At 45.2% G+C, this 21,474-nt stretch overlaps 1 protein-coding gene and 1 long non-coding RNA gene across 3 annotated transcripts in view; both read right to left on the bottom strand.

The window, feature by feature from the left end:
- The window catches only part of Mtf2 (metal response element binding transcription factor 2), a 32,582-nt gene extending 27,331 nt beyond the window's left edge, over positions 1-5,251 (bottom strand). For both annotated transcript variants that reach the window (XM_051170219.1, XM_051170220.1), the window contains exons 1-4: positions 5,164-5,251; positions 1,814-1,909; positions 1,280-1,380; positions 761-909 (exon numbers count right to left, since the gene is read on the bottom strand). In XM_051170219.1, the coding sequence (XP_051026176.1) occupies positions 761-909; positions 1,280-1,380; positions 1,814-1,889 (326 nt within the window). In that variant the 5' untranslated portion in view covers positions 1,890-1,909; positions 5,164-5,251. The remainder of the gene's footprint in view (positions 1-760; positions 910-1,279; positions 1,381-1,813; positions 1,910-5,163) is intronic.
- Positions 5,252-5,369: 118 nt separating this feature from the next.
- LOC127210568 (uncharacterized) lies at positions 5,370-19,981 on the bottom strand. Its single transcript, XR_007833334.1, has 3 exons — positions 19,833-19,981; positions 11,072-11,223; positions 5,370-5,562 (listed from the first exon to the last, which is right to left on the bottom strand). It is a non-coding gene; the product is annotated as an uncharacterized LOC127210568 (long non-coding RNA).
- Positions 19,982-21,474: the final 1,493 nt, after the last annotated feature.

The following is a 21,474-nucleotide window of genomic DNA, read 5'->3' as shown; positions in this document are numbered from 1 at the left end:
GGGGGAGGAGAGGAGGAGGGAAGGAGAGGGAGGAAGAGGGGGAGGAGAGGGAGGAGGAGGGGGAGGAGAGGAGGAGGAGGAGAGGAGGGGAGGAGGAGGAGGAGGAGAGGAGGAGGGGAGGAGAGGAGGAGGAGGAGAGGGAGGAGGAGGGGAAGGAGAGGAGGAGGCGAGAACAGCAGTGGTATTTCCTAGGAGTAGTTTTTTAGCTGATTCTTTCATATATTTGCAGTTCACTATCATTTTTACACCACAATCAGTAATAAGAAGCACCACGCATGGCGGTGAGTACTGTAATCCTTATGCTTTTGAAAAGGCCTTAAAGCCAGGTGTGGTGGCGCACGCCTTTAATCCCAGCACTTGGGAGGCAGAGGCAGGTGGATCTCTAAGTTCAAGGCCAGATAAGCAAGTTCCAGAACAGGCAGGGCTATCACACAGAAAGCCCTGCTGAGGTGGGGGAGGAGGGAGCCCTGAGAATCTGAGGCGTCTGATAGTGCATGTACATTAAGACCATGTGTCAAACAAAAAAAGTCTTCAAAGAAGTCTTCATAGAAAGTTTTTGGGGTTGTTTGTTTGTTTTTCCAGACAGGGCTTCTTGGAGTAGCCCTTGCTGTCCTGGAACTCACAGAGATCCGCCTACCTCTGCCTCCTAAGTGCTAGGATTACAGGGGTGTGCCATCTTGCCCAACTTTGAAAGAAAAAAAATTTTTTTTAAGAAAAAGAAAATCGCGTCAAAGGACACTAGATAGCTGTGATTACTTACTCTCCAGGGCCTCCACAATAGCAGTAGCACTGCTGGACATTGGTTTTATGGCCTGCATCCCACTCGAGGTCGGCCACGCTGTAGGGCAGCGTCTGCTTCATGACTTGCAGTGCTTTGGCATGTGGTCCTTTCTTAAGTGCACCACCCCTCTGCATATTAGAGGGGAAACATTTGAAAAAGCGAAGGTCAATTTTTTCAACCAAATTTTCTAAATTTTAATTCTATACTTTAAAAATGCCTAATACTTCTGATTTAATTTCCCATCTGAGTTTCTGTATCATATTGTCTGATCTGTTGTTGATAATATGTTTATTTTGTCTTCTTTCCATCAGTCCCAGCACCACTATCAGAGAGCACAAAAATAAGAAACCACTCAAGGATCACTAGTCAAACAGCTCTCTGTGACCTGCATTAGCTGCTGATCTCATTCAGAACCAACTTTTCAGTGGGCACAGTCACTTCAATGGCAATGCTTTACAGATCCCAGTCAGGGCTTTAGCCCAAAACATGAAAAGATACCTTTGTTGTTGTTGCAAACACACACTGTCGACAGAGCCATTTTTCATCTGAATCAATCACACTCGAATCAATATGAGGTGTATGACACAACTGATGATACCCTTAATAATAAAAAAAAGCATAAAGCAAATTCTACTTTATTAGCAAATACTGCAAAACATAAATTAATTCATTCTCTCTCTCTCTCTCTGTCTCTCTCTCTCTCTCTCTTTCTTTTGGTTTTTCGAGACAGGGTTTCTCTGTGTAGCCTTGGCTGTCCTGGACTCACTTTGTAGACCAGGCTGGCCTCGAACTCACAGCGATCTACCTGCCTCTGCCTCCTGAGTGTTGGGATTAAAGGCGTGCGCCACCACACATGGCATGCAGAACATAATTTCAAGAAGGCATTTCAGTCTTAGTTTTGTTGTTCCCTAGAGTATAAATCAATAGATCTTATGGTATAGCTCCAACTTAGCAAGACAAATATTTACAGTCACTACCTTCAATAGGCTCGTCTGTCATGTAATAAAAACTCTATGAAAAGTGAATGTTTACCTTGACCACACTTATCACATATAACCATTTCATTGGGAGCTTCTGAATATTCTTCTTGACATATTGTGCAGACCATTTCCCCACTCCCAGTGGCTCCTGAAACATGTAAAGCAACATTAAACAGTCATGCGGAATTCCATAGAACTCAGTGCAGTCATATGGGCAGTGTGTGTTAACTATGTCAGTATGGCCACTATTGCAGGGCGGTGGTGGCGCACGCCTTTAGGCCCAGCACTCGGGAGACAGAGGCAGGTGGATCTCTGAGTTGGAGGCCAGCCTGGTCTACAAAGTGAGTCCAGGACAGCCAGGGCTACACAGAGAAACCCTGTCTCAAAAAACAAAACAAAACAAAAACCAAGAAATTTTTACTATCTCAAAATGTTCAAAGCAAGCAACTACACACACAGTATTTCCCGCTTGGTTCTCTGGCTCTGTTCCACTCCTTTCTAATTTAATATGCCCACCAAGCGCTGGGATTCAAGGTGTGCGCCATCACCACCCAGCAACTAGTCTTGATAGCCAGCTTGATCTATACAGCCATCTCCACTGCCCAGTGAGCTCTGGGGTGACAGGGAGGAGGTCACACCCCTGCTATTATGGGGTTCTGGGCACTGAGCTATCTCCCCAGAATCCTATTTGTTTGGGGTCATCTGTAGCAAGGTAGTGGGTGGAAAGGAAAAAAGATCAGGGAATTTGGATTAATTGTTTATATTTACTAATCATGAAAGAGATTGGGTAGCAATTATTCAATGGCTGGATTCTAGAAATACAGTGTCTAATTATGTAACCAAATGGATTTCTTTCTACTGTAAGAAAAGTTGAAATTGCCAGTGTTTTATATGTATTGTCTAAGCAAGAAATTACTGTTTTCTTTAACATTTTTGTTCTTTTTTTCTTTTACAGTATTTAAGATTTTATTTATTTTATGTATATGAGTGCTCGATGTGAGTTCGAGGCCAGCCTAATCTAGAGTCCAGGACAGCCAAGGCTACACAGAGAAACCCTGTCTCAAAAAAAAAAAAAGAGGGCTGGAGAGATGGCTCAGTGGTTAAGAGCGCTGCCTGCTCTTCCAAAGGTCCTGAGTTCAATTCCCAGCAACCACATGGTAGCTCACAACCATCTGTAACATGATCTGATGCCCTCTTTTGGCCTGCAGGTGTACATGCAGGCAGAACACTGTATACATAAATAAATCTTAAAAAAAAAAAAAAAAAAAGCAAAAAATAATAATAATTAAAAAAATAAAATAAAGCTATAGTAAGCATTTCTACCTACCTTTTTTCTTTTCAATTACACTTTATTAATAAACTTTTAGAAAAGCGTTTGTTGACTAGATTATAGAGTAAATTTTTTCACTTAATGAAACTGCTAAAACAATAGCCAAAACAGAAACTATTGTCAACAGCAAATCAGGAATGTATCATTTCACACAAATTAATACAGGTATTAAAACTTTTCTCAATTTCTGTTCTATACTATACATCTCCCTGTTATATAATTTATTTATGTCTATTTGCACTGGTGTTTAGCCTGCATGTGTCTGGGTGAGGGTGTCAGATCCCCTGGAACTGCAGTTACAGAGAGAGCTATGAGCTGCCATGTGGATGCTGGAAACTCAACTCAGGTCCTCTGGAAAAGCAACAAATTCTCTTAAGCACTGAGGCATCCGCTCCAGCCCATAATGTACATTTCTTTCTTTTTTTTTTTTTTAAGATTTATTTATTATTATGTATACAGTGCTCTGCCTGCATGTACACCTGTAGGCCAGAAGGCATCAGATCACATTATAGATGGTTGGGAGCCACCCCGTAGTTGCTGGGAATTGAACTCAGGACCTCTGGAGGAGCAGTCAGTGTCCTTAACCTCTGAGCCATCTCTCCAGCACCCTCTGAGCCATAACATACATTTCTTTAAACAACTAGCATGGCTATATTTTTTCCATGTTTATGTAAACTTTCAGAACATACTTTACTAGATAAAAATCATTCTAAGTTATATAAGCACAATTATAAGCAGGTTTCCTTTCTTTTTCCTGATATGATGAGATTTGTTTGGGGAAAGAAAGGGAAGAGGACTCAGGGCCTGAGTGCTAGGGCTTATGTGTTGGGGCTGCACAGGCAGACAGAGTCACACCACGCGGCCTGTGTGACAGGACTTCAAATGCTTACAGTTCTCTATCTCTGAATACTGCTTCTTCTCCAACACTTTAAACTAAAGGGGACTACTGCTGGCCATGCTGGCTCACGCCTGTAACCCCAGCACTCTGTGAGTTCAAGGACAGCCTGGACTACAAAGCAAGTCCAGGACAGCCAAAGGTACACAAAGAAACCCTGTCTTGAAAACAATAAAATAAATAAGTATTAGATAGACAGATAGATAGATAGATAGATAGATAGATAGATAGATAGATAGACAGACAGACAGACAGACAGACAGACAGACAGATGGGACTGGAAATATGGCTCAGCACTTGCTCTTGCAGAGGACTCAGGCTCAGTGCCAGCACCACACGGTGGCGTACAAACCATCTAGAACTCAAGCTCCGGGGGTCTGACACCAGAGTCTGACTTCCAGAGTCATCAGGCATGCACATGATGCATACACATAGAGACAAAATGTTCATACAAATAATACAAAAATGAATGAATGAATGTGGAAAAAAGAGAGTGGGAAAGAAGGGAATTAAAAGGCAGAAAGGTTAGGGCAGCGGTGGTGTTAGGCTTTAATCCTAGCACTTGGGAGGCAGAGGTGAGCAGATCTCTTGAGTCTGAGGCCAGCTTGATCTACAGAGTGAGTTCCAGGATAGCCAGGGCTACACAGTAAACCCCTGTTCTCAAAAAAAAATAACAACAACAACAACAAAAACCAGGGCAGAAAGACTCATGTCAAACCTATCAAAATCTCCAAAAAGTAGAAAAGAGAAAGCTGATAAAGCATAAGGAACATTAACAGGAAAAGGAAAAAATGATTCAAACTGCAGGTGCTGAAGAGATGGCTCAGCAGTTAAGAGCACAGACTACTCTTCCAGAGGACCGGGGTTCAATTCCCAACAACCACATGGAAGCTCACAACTGTCTATAATTCCAAGGTCTGACATCCAGACATACATGCACACAAAACACGAATGCATATAAAAATAAATTATATTTAAAAATGAAAATTAAAAAATTAACTGTAGAGAGCTCTGCTTAGAGAACAAAGGAAAATCATTCTACACATTGAATAAACTTTTAACCCTCTCCTTATACGTGCTGCCGAGTCACAGAAAGACAGTGACTCAGCACCAGAAAGTGCCATTCTGAAGGAAAGGACATCGGAGTGTAAACTGTGCTCAGGAGAAACAGTAGCACCTGCCTGTTTGGATGTCCTTCCAGAGAACCCAGGATTTAGAACTGTCCTCAAATATGATGAAGCAGCTCTGTTTCAGTATGTTTATCTGCAACGAATAGGAAGAATTTAGTAATCTCTTAAAACTATTAACACGAGATTAAACTTTTAATTATTAAAAACTTTATTTCAAGTACAGTAAAAATGTATTAAGGTAACTTGCCTTTTTGATAGTTCCAAGATAAAACAAGCCATCTGACCATCTAGCTAAGACATCTTGACCCTCTTCAAATTTACATGCTGGCTTTTTGGCTTTATGTCCATCCTGTAAAGACAGCTTATTCAAGGATGCTGGGGTCTTTTGGTTTCGACGTAAAGGAGACCGCTTGTGGACCAATGAATTACCTGCTCCTGTAGAGTCTCTGTTCAGGAAACAAAAGACCAAAGATAAGACTTGTAAGAGTTTAAAGCAATAATACATTTCAGATGTTAACCAAAACTTTGGGTATAATAAGCTTAATTTAGCCAGGCATGTAGTAAGACCCTGTCTCAAAAGCAAACAAGGCCAGGCGTGGTGGTGCACGCCTTTGATCCCAGCACTGGGGAGGCAGAGGCAGGTGGATCACTGTGAGTTCGAGACCTTCAAAGTAAGTCCAGGACACACAGGGCTACACAGAGAAACCCTGTCTCAAAAAAACTCGGGTGGAGCAATGGCTCAGGTCAACAGCACTGGCTGTTCTTCCAAAGGTCCTGAGTTCAATTCCCAGCAACCACATGATGGTTCAGAACCATCCATGATGAGATCTAGGGCCCTCTTCTGTCCTGCAGGTGTACACACAGGCAGAACACTGTATAGATAATAAATAAATCTTCATTTATTTAAAAACAAAAAAGTTTTAATTTGTGAGAAAAACAAATAACTCAAATGGCAAATGCTCTCTAGTAGATTTAAAACAAAAGAGCAACAATTCATAATTTATACCCACTGCCTAGCCTAAGTGAAGGATTCTGCAGCCATCTCACTTATATATATTAGGGTAACTCTGCCTCAGAAGTAACAGCTGCGAGCTACTGAGCACGGCAGCACAAGCCTAGCCTCAGCAGCTGGGAGGCTGAGCAGAAGGAGAAGTTCCCGACCAGCAGAGGCTACTTAGGAGTGCCAGGCCAATTTGAGCTGCACTGTTACAATCTAGCTTTTAAATTAAAAAACTTTAAGCCTTAACTTCTTAGCTTAGACCATATGTAATTAAATACATGAATTTTGGGTAGATGGCTGTGCTCATACCCACTGGGGCTGTTCTTGTTGGAGGAGGGGAGAAGGTAAACATGCAGGCTTCAAAGTTGTTGGGGTTTTTTCCTTTTTGGGGGGAAGGGTGGGATTTCTAGACAGGGTTTCTCTGTGTTACAGCTCTGGCCGTCCTGGACTCCCTCTGTAGACCAGGCTGTCCTTGAACTCACAGAGATCCACGTGCCTCTACCTCCCAAGTGCTGGGATTAAAGGCCTGCACCACCACCCACAGCTTCTGTTGTTTTTTGTTTTGTTTTGTTTTGTTTTTTTAATTGACAACTGAACCAGTGACATGCTCAGCAAATAAAAGCATTGGCCACCACGCTTGATAATCTGAATTTGATCCCCAGTGCCCACATAAGGAAGAAGAGAATAGACTCCGAAAAGTTGTCCTCTGACCTACACATGCACGTGATGGCACATGCACACACAAATACACGCACTTTGAATATAAGTAAAATTGAAAACTTTAGATTTCAGAAAAATCAATCAAGTGAGAAGTGTAACATTTTACTTCTCAAAGTGGTCTCAAATGATAAATCATGAAACCATTATAGCTTACATGTTAGCAACTCAAAGCATAGCAGCACAGTGTGCCATCAATCTCTTTTTTAGTGTATTTTATGTGTACGAGCAGGTTGCCTGATGTATGTCTGTGCACCACATGTGTGGCTGGTGACAGAGGGACCAGGAGGGATTTTTGGATCCCCTAGGACTGCAGAGTCCCATGACTGTGACCCACTCTGTGAGTGCTAGGACTCTAACTGGAGTCCTCTGGAAGAGCAGCCAGTGCTCTTAAATGCTAAGTCATATCTCTAGACCCAACGTCAACTTCCTTAAAGGACAAAGTAGTAGTTCGTCTTGTTCCAAGTTAGATATTTCACTGGTTAACATACAAGAGTGCATAAAACTATAGGACAGTAAGAGAGCATAAAAGTTTAGTTTAAAAAGAAAAAAAAGGGAGGAGCTGGGCGTGGTGGCCAAGGCTAACACAGAGGAACCTTGTCACAAAAAACTAAAAAAAAGGGGGGGAGGGGGAACAGTAGAGGAAAGTCTTGGTAGCTAAGAACAAAGAAAACCTGTTTTTAATGACTAAAAATAAAACAAATTCTGGGAATCATGCCTATGGTACACACAGAACCTTGAAGACATTACACTAAGTTACACAATGCAGCTGTATCAGACAGCTACTGTGCACCTCTGGTTATGTGAGATACAGGAAACAGTCAAGTTTACAGACAACCAGAATGGTGGTGGATGGGGTAGGTGGAAGGGTTAGATGTGCATAGAGTTTTGGTATAAAAGAAATAAGTTCTAAAGTTGTCCAAAAAAAAATTAACAGCTGGTGGTGCACGCCTGTAATCCCAGCACTCGGGAGGCAGAGGCAGGTGGATCCCTGTGAGTCTGAGTCCAGCCTGGTCTACAAAGTGAGTCCAGGACAGCCAAGGCTACACAGAGAGACCCTGGGGGGTGGGAGGGTGAGGATTAACAGCTGAATTAACAGCTGATACCATCCCCATAAACTGCTGAAAAATATTAAATGTATGTATCCAACAAACTCAAAACCCTACAAGTATAGTAACTGTAAACAGAATCACTAAGAAGAGCGAAAGAGAGCCAGAGAGCTAGCTCAGGTGGTAGAGTGCTTGCCCTGCACCCCAGGCCCAATGTCATGTTCAACTATACTTACAGTTTGAGAAGTGCAAGGCCAGCCTAGGATATGTCTAACCCTAAATAAATAAGCAGACATTTTAAGCCTAGTGATTACTTCAGGGATCTTGCCTTTAAGTAATGCAAATCTGAACAGCATAATTAAGTATGAAAAATAAGTGAACAGAATGTCCCCTAATCTCGGAATGGAATGCAAGCAATCAAAGAGGCAAACCGTCTCAGACCCTGGCCTAGGCTCTGCGGACCCCAGCGTGCCCTCCCTCCCCTCTGTCTTGTGATGGCTATACACTTGCCTTAGGCTTCACTGTTTTTACCTGTATTACAAGCACACAGTGTTAGATCAAGACATTACACTTTGCAATTTTTCTTTTTTGGTTTTTCAAAACAGGGTTTCTCTGTGTAGTGCTGGCTGTCCTGGACTTGCTTTTAGACCAGGCTGGCCTCAAACTCACAGCAATCCACCTGCCTCTGCACCCAAGTGCTGGGATTCAAGGTGTGAGCTACCACTGCTCAGTGTAACTTTGTGATTTTTCATTCCTAGGGTTTGTTCCCTTCTCCTGAAACTACTGGTGTGCTGTGCTGGGAATGAGAACCCAACCTAGTTGTCCTTGTCCTTCCTGTGCACAGCCAAATCTCTAGAAAAACTACTAAGAGACCCAGCACTTAGCAGGCAAAGGCAGCCTTGTCTCAAAAAGGTTCGTCTGGGAAATGTTCCCCCAAACCCACATGGTGGAAGGAAAGAAATGACTCCCATAATGACTCCCATAATCTGACAAGTTGTTCTCTGACCTCCACACGTGGGTGCGAGCACGCGCGCACACACACACACTCACTGGGGGGGGGGGGGGGGGGGGAGACAGAGACAGAGAAATAAAAGGGTTTTTGGTTTGGTTTTTCGAGACAGGGTTTCTCTGTGTAGTCCTAGTTGTCCTGGACTCTCTCTGTAGACCAGAACTCAGAGATCTGCCTGCCTTTGCCTCCCCCGTGCTGGGATTAAAGGCATGAGCCACCATACCTGGCTAATAAAAGTTTTGTTTTGTTTTGTTTTAAAGAAAGAGAGCAATATGGTTGCCAAAACATGTTTAACAATAAAGTCGTATCTGTAGAGCCAGAGTGGTAGTGCACACACCTTTAATCCCAGCACTTGGGAGGCAGAGGCAGGAGGATCTGAGTTTAATGCCAGCTTGGTCTACAGAGCAATTTCTAGAACAGCAATGGCTACACAGAGAAATCTGTCTCGAAAGAAAGGAAGGAAGGAAGGAAGGAAGGAAGGAAGGAAGGAAGGAAGAAATGAATTTTTTAAGTTTCTTCTGTTTATTCTGAACTCTGTGTGTGTGTGTGTGTGTGTGTGTGTGTGTGTGTGTGTGTATGTGTGTGTATCTGTAGAGGGGCATGTGCACACTGGTGCATGTGCCTTAGATGTGAGTGCTATTAGATTTCCCTGTAACTGAAATTACAGGTAGTTGTAAGACTCTCAAGATGAGGTTCCCTTACAAAAGCAATATGCACTCTTAACTGCTGAGCCATCTCTCCAGCCCCTGGGATACTAATTTGATAAGCCACTCCACGGAGAGAGCCAAAGGTAACAAGAGCAGAAAAGTCTTGCCTTGTTGGTTTACTTCCCTACAATAAGTAAGGCCCTGGCTTCTTGGTAGTTGCCTGGATAAATAGATTTAAGAGAAGGGACTAATCCCCCATCCTATCTTCCCCTTTTGCTCTGTTGGTTAACTACAAGACTAGCTGAACTGTTAGCGCCTGATAGCTTAATCTAAAGATCATCTCTGGCCTGGCGAGTTGGGTCAGCAAGTGAGGGTACTTGCTGCCAAGCTTGACCACGTAAGTTTGATCCCCAGAACCCACAGACTAGAAAAATTAACTGCAACATACCCAGTGACTACCACACGAATGCGATGGCATACAGGTACCAACAATATGCATTTTAAATGTAGCAGGGCATCAGCGGCGCACACCTTTAATCCCAACACCAGGTAGAGGCAAGTGGATCGCTGTGAGACCAAGGCCAGCCTGGTCTACAGAGCTGGTTCCGAGACAGCCAGGGCTACACAGACAAACCCTGTGTCTAAACAACAACAACAAATGCGTCTAAAGTACTTTCTGAAGCTATAATTTCAAGACAGATTAAGTTTTAGTGTATGGCCCTCACACCCAGGAATATATGAACAGCGCATTGTGGCACATGCCTGTAATGCCAGCACTGGGAGGGGCAGAGGCAATAGGATCGCTGTGAGTTCAAGGCCAGGCTAGCTACAAAACAAATACAGGATAGCCAGGACTTTGCAGAAAACCCGTCTCGAAAAAACCCCGGAAAAAGGGGGGGTGGGGTGGACAGAGGAGTTAGATAAGGAGGTCTGAGGAGTTAGGGGTGAAATATGATTAAAATCCATTTTATCTGCTGAATGGTGGTGGCACATACCTTGAATCCCAGTCTTGGGAGGCAGAAGCAGGTGGATCTCTTGATTCGAGGCCAGGCTGGTCTACAGAGAGTTCCAGGACAGCCAGGGCTACACAGAGAAAGTCTGTCATAGGTAGGTAGGTAGGTAGGTAGATAGATAGATAGATAGGTAGGTAGGTAGGTAGAAAGAAAGAAAGAAGATAGATTAGATGGATGAAGGAATGAAAGAAAATTCTCAAAGAATTAACACAAAGTGAAAAATACAAGGGCCTAGCATAGTATCATTTCTCAAAAAAGGAACAAACAAACCTGTTATTTCAATTATTTTTTTCTTCAATTAAAAAACAAAAACAAAAAGTCTTTACTCTCCACCCTCTACACAGTCTGTGTTCTTAGAAACTGTCAGCGCTTGCGTACCGTATCCGTCCAAGTGCCTAGCACAGTGCACAGATGAGCAATAAGCAGTCAGTGAACTACTGGCAACAACTGGCTGTTGAAATAAGGCCACGTTAGTAGCCTAACCACAGGGCTGAATTCTACACCCCAGAGCAGGACTCACCTCCCTAGTAGGAACTGTCATCCCTCTATTGGGTCGCTGCAATTTCCCTCCTCTTCTCTGGTAACAGCCATCAGCCATGACACCTCCACCACAGCCACGTGACCAGTGCCCTTGCCACTACTCTAGTCCATGATGAAGCGCTCGCTCGGCAGCTAAGGGAGAGAAGGAAGGAAGTCTAACCCTACGCCCCCTTGCAGTAAAGCACTTCTCCCTGATTCAGCAATCTATAAAGCACAATCATCTTGCAATAGTTACGGGGAGCAGGTGATCAGAACTAGGGGAGAAAATAGCAAAGCAAACAAAACCCGTCTATCCTATCCTTACCCCAACTGCAGTAACAAGAAGTACATCTTTCTGGGTTTTCTTGTTTTGATTTGTTGGGTTTTAATGTTTTGAAACAGGATGTTCCAGTTAGCCTCTGCTTCCCAGGAACTAGGATCAGAGTCCTGAGCCACCACTCAGAGCTCGCCTGCACAGCACAGCACAGCACAGCACAGCACGGCACGGCACGGCAGCCTCAGCCTTCCCCAGAATGTCTTCTTCTCCCGAGGATGCAAAGGTTAACTAACAAGTGAAGAGCCACTTTGTGGAATCTTTCACTCAGTCACATCCAGGGGGCTCAGTGGAGCCAATGCAAGACCTGGATGCTATCCTGAACCAAACCTATGGGGAAGTAATCCCCCCCCCTGTGTGTGTGTGTGTGTGTGTGTGTGTGTGTGTGTGTGTGTGTGTGTGTAGCCTTGGCTGTCCTGGACTCAAACCACAGCAATCCACCTACCTCTACCTCCCAAGTGCTGGGATTAAAGGCGTGCACCACCACACATGGCTGGGAAGTAATTCTCTTACGTGTTTGTTTGTTTGAGACAGGTTGGTTTGTTTGTTTGTTTGTTTGTTTGTTTGAGACAGGGTTTCTCTGTGTTATCTTGGCTGTCCTGGAAGTCATTCCGTAGACCAGGCTGGCCTAGAACTCACAAATATCCATCTGCATCTGTCTCCTGGGTGCTGGAATTAAAGGGCCCACCACAACACCTGGCTTCTCTTACCTCTTGAGACAAAGTAAATAAAATCTGAGCCTGAACCTCTTTTTTAAATTGAGGAATATATGAACATCTAATATCAAAGAAACCAAAATTCTACAGATACCAGAAGGAATAAGGCAGGCAAATTTGAGGCTAGTTCTAAGATTGGACAGGACTACAAGAGAAAGCCTGTTTTGGAAAACAAACAAACAAACAAAAATTATTTTTGAAGAGCTAGCTCTGAAGCCCGGCGTGGTGGCGTACACCTTTAGTTCCAGCACTAGGGAGGCAGAGGCAGGAGGATCACTGTGAGTTTGAAGCAGCCTGGTATACAAAGCGAGTTCAGGACAGCCTGTGCTACAGAGAAACCCTATCTCAAAAAACTGGAAAAAATAAAAATAAAACAAAAAAGAGTAACTGAGAAGCAGCCGTTCCCACCTAATCCAGTCTTGCTTTCAGAAGCAGCTGGGTTTTTTTTTTTTTTAACTCAGAAATTTCTTTGGGGAGGGGGCGTTATTTCCCTGTTTCCCTTAGAACTGCAGTTACAGACGGTTGTGAACCACCATGTGGGTGGCTGGCAACTTAACCAGGTCCTCTCCAGGAACACATGCTCGTAACCAGTGAGCCAACCTGTGCAGCCCCTACACCTAATGCTTGCCATAAAATAGTTACATACTACATACTCCCGTTTCCCACTTCTCAGGTTTTATAGAACTGAGTTATTCTCATTAGATTAAGTAAGTCGTACTTCAGAGAGCAACGAGAGGCGGAGTAGCAGTTCAGAGTACTTACTGGTCCTGTTGCCAGCACTTACACAGTAGCTAACAGCTCACTGTAACTCCAGGTCCAGAGAATCCAGACACCCTGCTCTGCCCCCCAGGGGTGCCCGGCAGTACATGGTGAACAACATGCATGGAGGCGTGACAATTACACACATGAGATAAAGTTAAGTACATCTACACAAACAAAATGTGCAGAGCCAGCGAGCCCAGCAGGCAGATTCCAGCCACCAAGCCCTCACAGCCTAAGCTCTATCCAAGACCCATAGTAGAACCAGGCCCGGACGCTGTCCTCTCATTTCCACTTACATGCTGTAGCAACCACACACCACACCATCCCCACCAACACACCAGACAGGGTTGCAGTCCTGGCTCTCTGGGAACTCTCTCTGTACACCAGGCTGGCCTCGAACTCAGAGATCCACCTGCCTCTGCCTTCCAAGTGCTGAGATTAAACAATAAATATTTTAAATTTTTACTTATTTATTGTATATGAGTACTTTGCAGAAGAAGGCATCAGATCACATTACAAATGGCTGAGGGCCAACAAGTGGGTGCTGGGAATGAACCCAGGGCCTCTGGAAGAGCAGGCGGTGCTCTTAACCACTGAGCCATCTCTCCAGCCACAAACAATAAACATTTTTACTCTGTAAATATATATGTAAGTTGTGTATATACAGCATATAGTTTAAATCAAAGTTTTCTTTTCTTTTTTTTCTTTCTTTTTTTTTTTTTTTTTTTTTTGAGACAGGTCTCTCTATGTAGCCTTGCCTATCTTGGGCTCGTTTTGTATACCAGGCTGGCCTCAAACTCAGAGATCCACCTGACATGCTTAAATGAAATTTTCCTATCTGGGTTGACAATGCTCTCTCCAAGAGCCAAAAACCATCTAACAAAAATTCCCAAAACCACATGTGAGAAGTCCACTTTTGAGTTGTTGGTCAAGGTTGTCCAAGAGACCCCTAAAACACTCCCGGCTATTGCTATTGCCTTGGTTATGCGCCCCCAAGTAGTGGAAGGCAAATCCCTATGGCTCAAGACACCATGCACTTGAGACATTGAGCTTAGAGACACAGGACCAGAAGGTGCATTCCAGCCGCTGAGTGAGGGGAGCAGCAGTCCCACCCAGCTATGATGTCTGTGAACTTCTACAATGACCAGCATGGCACAGGAACTTCAGAGTGCAACAGTGGCATGCATACTTTGGTGGGAACCAACAACTCTCTATATAATTGAACTTAAAACCCAGACAACAGTGAGGGAAATCTTGCCTATTACTGAAAACCTAGCCAACTACCCAGGGCTAGTGAAGCTGTGGGTCTTGGAGGAGAGCCTTCAACTGCCCCTTTACTAAACCAGCACAACTCCTAACTATACCCTAAATGTTTTTACTTATGCCCACAGTTAGTGCAGTCCTCACCACTCATCAAGAAAACATCCCTCTGCAATGGATGGAGGCCATTACATAAAGCCACAATCAACAGTCCACACACACACACACACACACACACACACACACACACACACACACACACACACCACGACTCCTGTCCCTAAGGCACAGGGAATACTGAGGAAGAGGGGAGCAGAAAGACTGTAAGAGCCAGAGGAAGGGGCGGGTGGGTGCTAGGAGAGTGTCTGCTAACAATGTCCAAAGTTACACCTATAAAGTCTCACCAATGACTGCCTAAACATGAGATGAAAAATACAACACACACTTTAGATCACACTATAGATGGTTGTGAGCCACCATGTGGTTGCTGGGAATTGAACTCAGGACCTTTAGAAGAGCGGACAGTGCTCTTAATCTCTGAGCCATCTCTCCAGCCCACGACACACACTTTAATCCTAGCACCCTAGGTGCAAAGACAAGCAGATCTCTATGAACTCAAGGCCAGTCTGATCTGTGCAGTGAGTTCCACAACAGCTAGGACTAAAGTGAGACCCTGTTTCAGGAAGGGGGGTGGGGGGTGGGGGGAAGACATGTCAACATGGGCAGGAGAAAGGCCAGGAGGCCTCAACCCTATACAAAGAACTAAGAGTGGGAAAAGTAGTCTTCCCCAGGGAAGAGCACACCATTTGGTTATCCAATACCTAATTATCATCCTTTAAAACAGACATAACATTATACAGACTGAGAATATTTATGTATCTAGGAATGAATATATATATGAAAAGAAGCCATAAATCTGAGAGAGAACAGAGAGGTGTGTGGGAGGTCAGAGAGGGAGCAAAGACAACGGAGAACTAAGTGACTATATTATTATAATCTCAATAAATAAAGGAAGTACATTTTAACTCCATAAATATTAGCCACTGAAAACTAACTAACTAGCACACAGCCTGCAATCCCAGCATGAAAATCAGGAGTTCAAGGCCAGGCTAGGCTACACGAGATTGTCTTAAAAAACACCACCAAGCCGGACATGGTGGCACACCCTTTCTCTGTCTCATGAGAATACAGGCATCACATCTAAGAGAAAAATAAGATAAAATAAAAACAACCAGATTAAGACAAAGTTTTTGCCCAGAAATCTTTTTTTTTAATTGCAAGTAGTATATTTATTCCTTCTGCAGTATATATCAAAGTGAAAAAATAATATTCTCTTTATTCCCACCCACTGCCCCCTAGAATTCCCAGTACAGCCTATGACCACCTCATTTTAAGTTCCCAAGGTTAATTTCAGAATGTTCCCTTTGCACAGATAACCCTGTGCCTAGACACATGCTGTCCCTCCACCAATGTGGGATCGCTAGGCTTGCTCCCGCCATCTTAGATGTTCACACCACCACAGAGCTTCGCAAGGGAGGGGCACAATAAGAGGGTGTGTGTATAACGCTTCTCTGGGGTCTTCCTCTACACCTAGCAGTTCCTTAGTCCTCACCAGTGCTCACTGTGCAGTGGCAGCGATGGGCACCTGTAGCCCTAGCTCGGAGAGACAGGAAGACAGTTTTAACCCAGTAATGGCAGGCCAGGCTGGGCAGTAACAACTGACTCATTAAATTCCTGAAGAAACTTGGTGCTGTGCATCTACTACACTCCGCACTGTGATGGAAAATATCTTACTCTATTGAGTCACGGCCCTTCTTCCTTTATTCTTCATGGCTTGAAATTTTATTAAGCTATGCACTCAGTATTTTCTCATTGCTGTGTAAAAAAGATCTGACAAGACAACATAAGAAAGCATGTGTTTGGCTCACAGTTTCAGAGCACAGTCCATCATGGAGGGGGCATAGCAGAAGGAGTGGGAGGCAGCTGCCACACCGTGAGCTGCAGGCAGGCAGATTAGGGTTCACGCTCCGCTTGCTTCCTCCATTGGATTCAATCCAGGACCCCAGCCCACGGTATGGTGCCTCACATAGTCAGGGTGGGTCTTCCCTCCTCAGTTAACCCTTTCTGAAAACAATCATAGGCACGTCCAGAGGTGTATTTCCATGGTAAGTTGGAAATCTTATCAAGCTGACAATGAAGATCAACCATCACTTGATGTCTAAGTGTAAGGCCAACTTCTAACCATATTATTTAGCCCTTGGTAAATCATCTCTACTTCTTTCTGGGGCGGGGCATCAGGGTCTCCTGTGTCCCTGGCTGTGAACGCCTGTATACCTAAGAATAGCCTTGAACCTTGGATCCTCCTGCCTCTACTTGCTAACTGTGAAGAAATGCATTCATGGGCTAGAGAGATGGCTCAGCAGTTAAGAGCACTGGCTTGCCTTCTAGAGGACCTGGGCTCAATAGCTGGGGCTTTTGATTCCCAGCATCAAAATGGCAACTTACAACCATCTGTAACTCCAGTTCAAAAGGAGTAAGACACCACTGTGGGCACTGCACCCATGTGGTACACATACATACATAAATGCATGCATGCCTGCAGGCAAACATCCATACATACAACAGAAGTAAATCTTAAGAAGAGGAGGAAAAAGCAGAAGCAGCAACAGCTGGGCGTGGTGGCGCACACCTTTAGTCCCAGTGCTGGGAGGCAGAGGCAGGTGGATCTCTGTGATGAGGCCAGCCTGGTCTACAAAGAGAGTCCAAAACAGCCCCAAGGCTACACAGAGAAACCTTGTCTTGAAAAATGAAGAAGAAAAGAAGAAAAAGAAGAAGAGGAGGAAGAGGAGGAGGAGGCTGGGCATGGTGGTGCACCCCTTTAATCCCAGCACTCAGGACACAGAGGCAGGTGGATCACTGTGAGTTGGAGGCCAGCCTGGTCTACAAAGTAAGTCTAAGACAGGCAAAGCTACACAGAGAAACTCTGTCTCAAAAAACCAAAAAAAGAAAAAAGTGCATTCATCATAAACTTTAGACCCACTACAACAGGCTAGAGATGGCTCGGCTATTAAAAGCACATACTGCTCTTGAAGAAGGACTGAGTTTGGTTTCCAGCACCTGTATTAGGCAGCTCACAACCACTTGTAACTCCAGCTTGAGGGGATCTCATGCATCTGGCCTCCAAGGACATTGGTACATACTACACACACACACACACACACACACACACACACACACACACACACACATATTTTCAAATGTCCTTTACACTTTTTCCCAAAAATTCAGGATGCATTCAAATTTGTGTAGTTCATTTGACCAGATTGGTTTTTTTTTTCCCCTTCTCTAATCTCAGCTCTGTTCTTGTTTGTCTTTCTGACATGGTTTTGCATTCAGCTATTGTAATGGCATGCTCCATTATCAAGTGCTTTTTCATTACGAACATCAAGGTTCCTCAGTTTTAGCATTCTATAGCTTGAGGGTGGTGGTGGTGGTGGTGGTGGTGCTGGTGGTGGTGGTGGTGGTGGTGGTGGTGTGTGTGTGTGTGTGTGTGTGTGTGTGTATGATCAGCCTTCACTGCACACTCTGCTTGGGCAATGTACATATCTATTGTTCAACAACGTATTTCTAACACAACTACATTTAGTAATGTCAGGCATGTTGGCGCAGCCTTTAATCCCAGCACTGGGGAGGCAGAGGCAGGTGGATCGCTGTGAGCCTGGTCTACAAAGCAAGTCCAGGACAGCCAAGGCTACACAGAGAAACTCTGTCTTGAAAAACCAAAAAAGAAGGAGGAGGAGGAGGAGGAGGAGGAGGAAGAGGAGAAGAAGTAGTGGTAGTAGTAATGTCAGAGCACGGTAGTGCACACTTCTGCACAACTGGCAATGTACAGAGGCAGACAGATCTCTTCAAGGCCACCTGGGAAACAAAGTGAGCTCCGGGACAGCCAGGACTACATAATAAGGAGAAGTCGCTTCTGTTTCAAAAGTGTGTGTGTGTGTGTGTGTGTGTGTGTGTGTGTGTGTGTGTGTGTGTGTGAAGGATCCATTTAAAGCATTGTCCAGCATCCTTAAAAAGGTCAATTAAGAATTTAAGCTTCCCGGGCTGGAGAGATGGCTCAGAGGTTAAGAGCACTGACTGCTCTTCCAGAGGTCATGAGTTCAATTCCCAGCAACCACATGGTGGCTCACAACCATCTATAATGTGATCTGATGTGCACTGTATACATAATAAATAAATAAATCTTTAAAAAAAAAAAAAAAAAGAGCACCGTTTGCTCTTCCGAAGATCCTGAGTTCAATTCCCAGCAACCACATGGTGGCTCACAACCACCTATCATGAGATCTGGTGTCTTCTTGTGGTGGGAAGGCACATGTGTGGGCAGAATACTGTATAAATAATAAATAAATTAAAAAAAAAAAAAAAGAATTTAAGCTTCCCCTCTTTACCAACAATTACTTATAAGTTTACTCCCAAAAAAAGAAATCCCAACCCACCAACCAAAACAAAAATTTTTTTAATTAAAAATTAAAACATGGGATCTGAAAACAACCTGCAGACAACTACAGACAAGGTAATATGGAGCCTATTTGAAGGAGAGAGCTAATACTAGGCAAATGGAGTCAAACCAACCACCATTTACACATGTCTAGCTCTACTTTGACCTCATGAGGCACTTCTCTGTTTTCATATACTTACTATCTTATACTTAATCATACACTTGGCATCTTCAACCAAAGTTAAATGTCCTATTAAAGAATAAAAACCATCCATACCCTTTTTCTATTGTTCAGAAACCTATCTCTAAGTCCCTCTCTACCAAAGAAAAATTCCAACGACCGAAAATCCTAACCACCAAGGACATCAGGTTGCAAATAGTTAAAGAGCTCTGGCACTATAGAAATATGTTAAGAATTCTTGAAAACCTTAGGTAAATCCCTTAAAATCCTAAGTGCCTAGGTTGTGAAGACGACTACAAATACCTGAGCAGGGAATCTTAACTGAACGGGAGGGGGGAAATGCCTCCAAATAAAAGATATCTCTTCCCCAAATCAGCTCACCTACCATTTCTTCCCTTTAAGCTCCCAGGGTTGGAAGCTACCTCCCTCATCCTGACGCTCTATCCAGCCCGTCCGCTAGATTCCCCTAACCCCAAATGCACACACAATCCCAGCGCCCTCTGGCTCCAAGCTGCTACACCCCCTTAGCGACCCCCTAAAGTGCCAGGCAGCCCCTCTATTCGGCTCCCCACAAATCTGACGGCTCCTCCTCTCGGTTCCCCCACCCACCCACCCCTCCCTCATCACCAGGTTCATCCTGCCCCTCCAACCGCCTCCCGCCCCCAGGTTCCTTCCTGCCCCCCAAACACAGCTTCCCTGTCTCAACATTTTACCTAATTCCACCCAGCCGACTCCCGGGGAACGTCCCTGCAGCCCCTATATTTTCAACCAACATGTCACTGACTAACCCTTTCCCACCCGTCTTTCCAACACATGCACCAATGCGGGGGAGGAAAAAAAAAAAACAACACTGCACACAACAGCGGTCCCTTACCCGAAGCCGGATCCTCCATCTTTTCAACCCTTTCTTTTGCTTCCTCTCTTTCGTCTCTTAGAACCAACCCCCGACCCCAGCCTCCCGCCCCTCGCCCCCCAAGAAAGAGTCGCTTCCCAGGCCAAGGTCTGTCTCACCTCATTCGGTCACTTAAGTGGTGCCCACCGCTTCATACAGGAAAACAAGAGGCAACCGCGTCCCCGTGGGCGCTTCCCCCGCGAGTCCGGGCACTCAACCGGGCACCGGCCCCGAGCGGGAACCCTGCGCACTCGCTCGCTCGCACGCGCGCACGCACGCACCGAACCCTTGTGTGTGCGGGGCGGGGAGGGGGCGAGGGACACGAGGAGCAGGGCAGGGGAACGCGCGTCCTCCTCACGCCGGCCTCAGACACGGACCACTTCGCCGCAGCCCTTCGCCATTTTGGTTTCCCGCGGACGAGCGGTGCATTGTGGGAGCGCGGAGCCCGCTCCGGCGCCGAATGGCAGCTCTCCCGGGGCCGCGGAGGGGGCGGGGCCTGCGCGGAAGGACACGGCGCCCTGCGTCCCCGGGACCGCGCCGAACAAAGAGGGACTCTTTAACGTCGCGGCGGGACCCGGGCGCTGCGGCGTCCACAGCGCAGACACAATGGTGAGCGCTGCGAGGCTGTGCGCTGCGGTGCGAAGCGCTTCCCCGGCGGGCGACGGAGCCAGCACCAGCCTCCCGGGCCCCGCAGATGTGGCGTGTCACCCTGCGCACCTCGCTAGCCTCGCTTCCTTCCCTTCCCAGGAGACAGTCGCTGAAAAAGCGCTTTTCTTTTACAGTCACCCCGAGGCCCGCTATCAGAATTCCGTAAGTGGGGCGGGAGACCCCCCGAATGTCTAATTCCGTTAAGCAGCGATTTTCTCCCCAAATCTAAACTTATGTGGAATCGGTATGGAAGATTTTTCACTTTTTTTTCCTCTGACAAAGAAAAGGATTTTTTGTTTGTTTCTTTGTTTGTTTCTGTTTACCTGCTTGGCGACCTTAACTGATTGTAATGAAATCTTTAAGTATGTCCTCCTGCAAAACCCAGAACTTACAGGCACCTAGAACTTTCTTGCTATTACGGCGGACTCTAACCTGAGGACCAGAGGCTCAGTCGATAAACGAAGTGCGTGTCCATCTCTTTGGCTTATATTTCAATGCGACCCAGTACCTGTAGAAACACCTGTAATACCTTTGTATTTTGTGAAAGTATTTTCGGAGTCACATAAATTTAATCACAGGTTAAAGTCAGTACGGTGGTGTAAATTCCTTACGCATATTTCAAGAGTCCCCTTTACCTATACTCTGAAAAATCTGCAAATAAGTATATGCATATTACAGTACACATATTTCTTTTTTTGGAGACAGGGTGGATCTCACTATGTACACCCAACAGGCAACAGGCAGTGTGGTGGTTTCAATAGGTATGGCTCCCATAGTCTCATGCCTCCTGGGTTTGACCCTTAGAAAGTGACGCTATTAGGAGGCGTGGCCTTGTTGGAAGATGTGCCACCATATAGGTGGGCTTTGAGGTCTCCCATACTCCAGCAATACCCAGTGTGACACAGTCTCCTTCGGCTGTCCTCAGATCAAGATGTAGAACTCTCCGCTCCTTCTCCGGCACCATGTCTGCCTGTGTGCTGCCATGCCTCACACCATAAAACTGTAAAGCAGCCACAGTTAAATGTTGTCCTTTATAAGAACTACCGTGGTCGTGGTGTCCCTTCCCAGCCAGAGAACCTTGACTAAGATGGGGGCAGGGGGCTGTCGTGGTGC

This window comes from Acomys russatus, chromosome 28, assembly GCF_903995435.1.
Source record: "Acomys russatus chromosome 28, mAcoRus1.1, whole genome shotgun sequence".
Taxonomy (NCBI): Eukaryota; Metazoa; Chordata; class Mammalia; order Rodentia; family Muridae; genus Acomys; species Acomys russatus.
The sequence above is the reverse complement of the archived record's forward strand: the minus strand, read 5'-3'. Positions and strand labels throughout refer to the sequence as shown.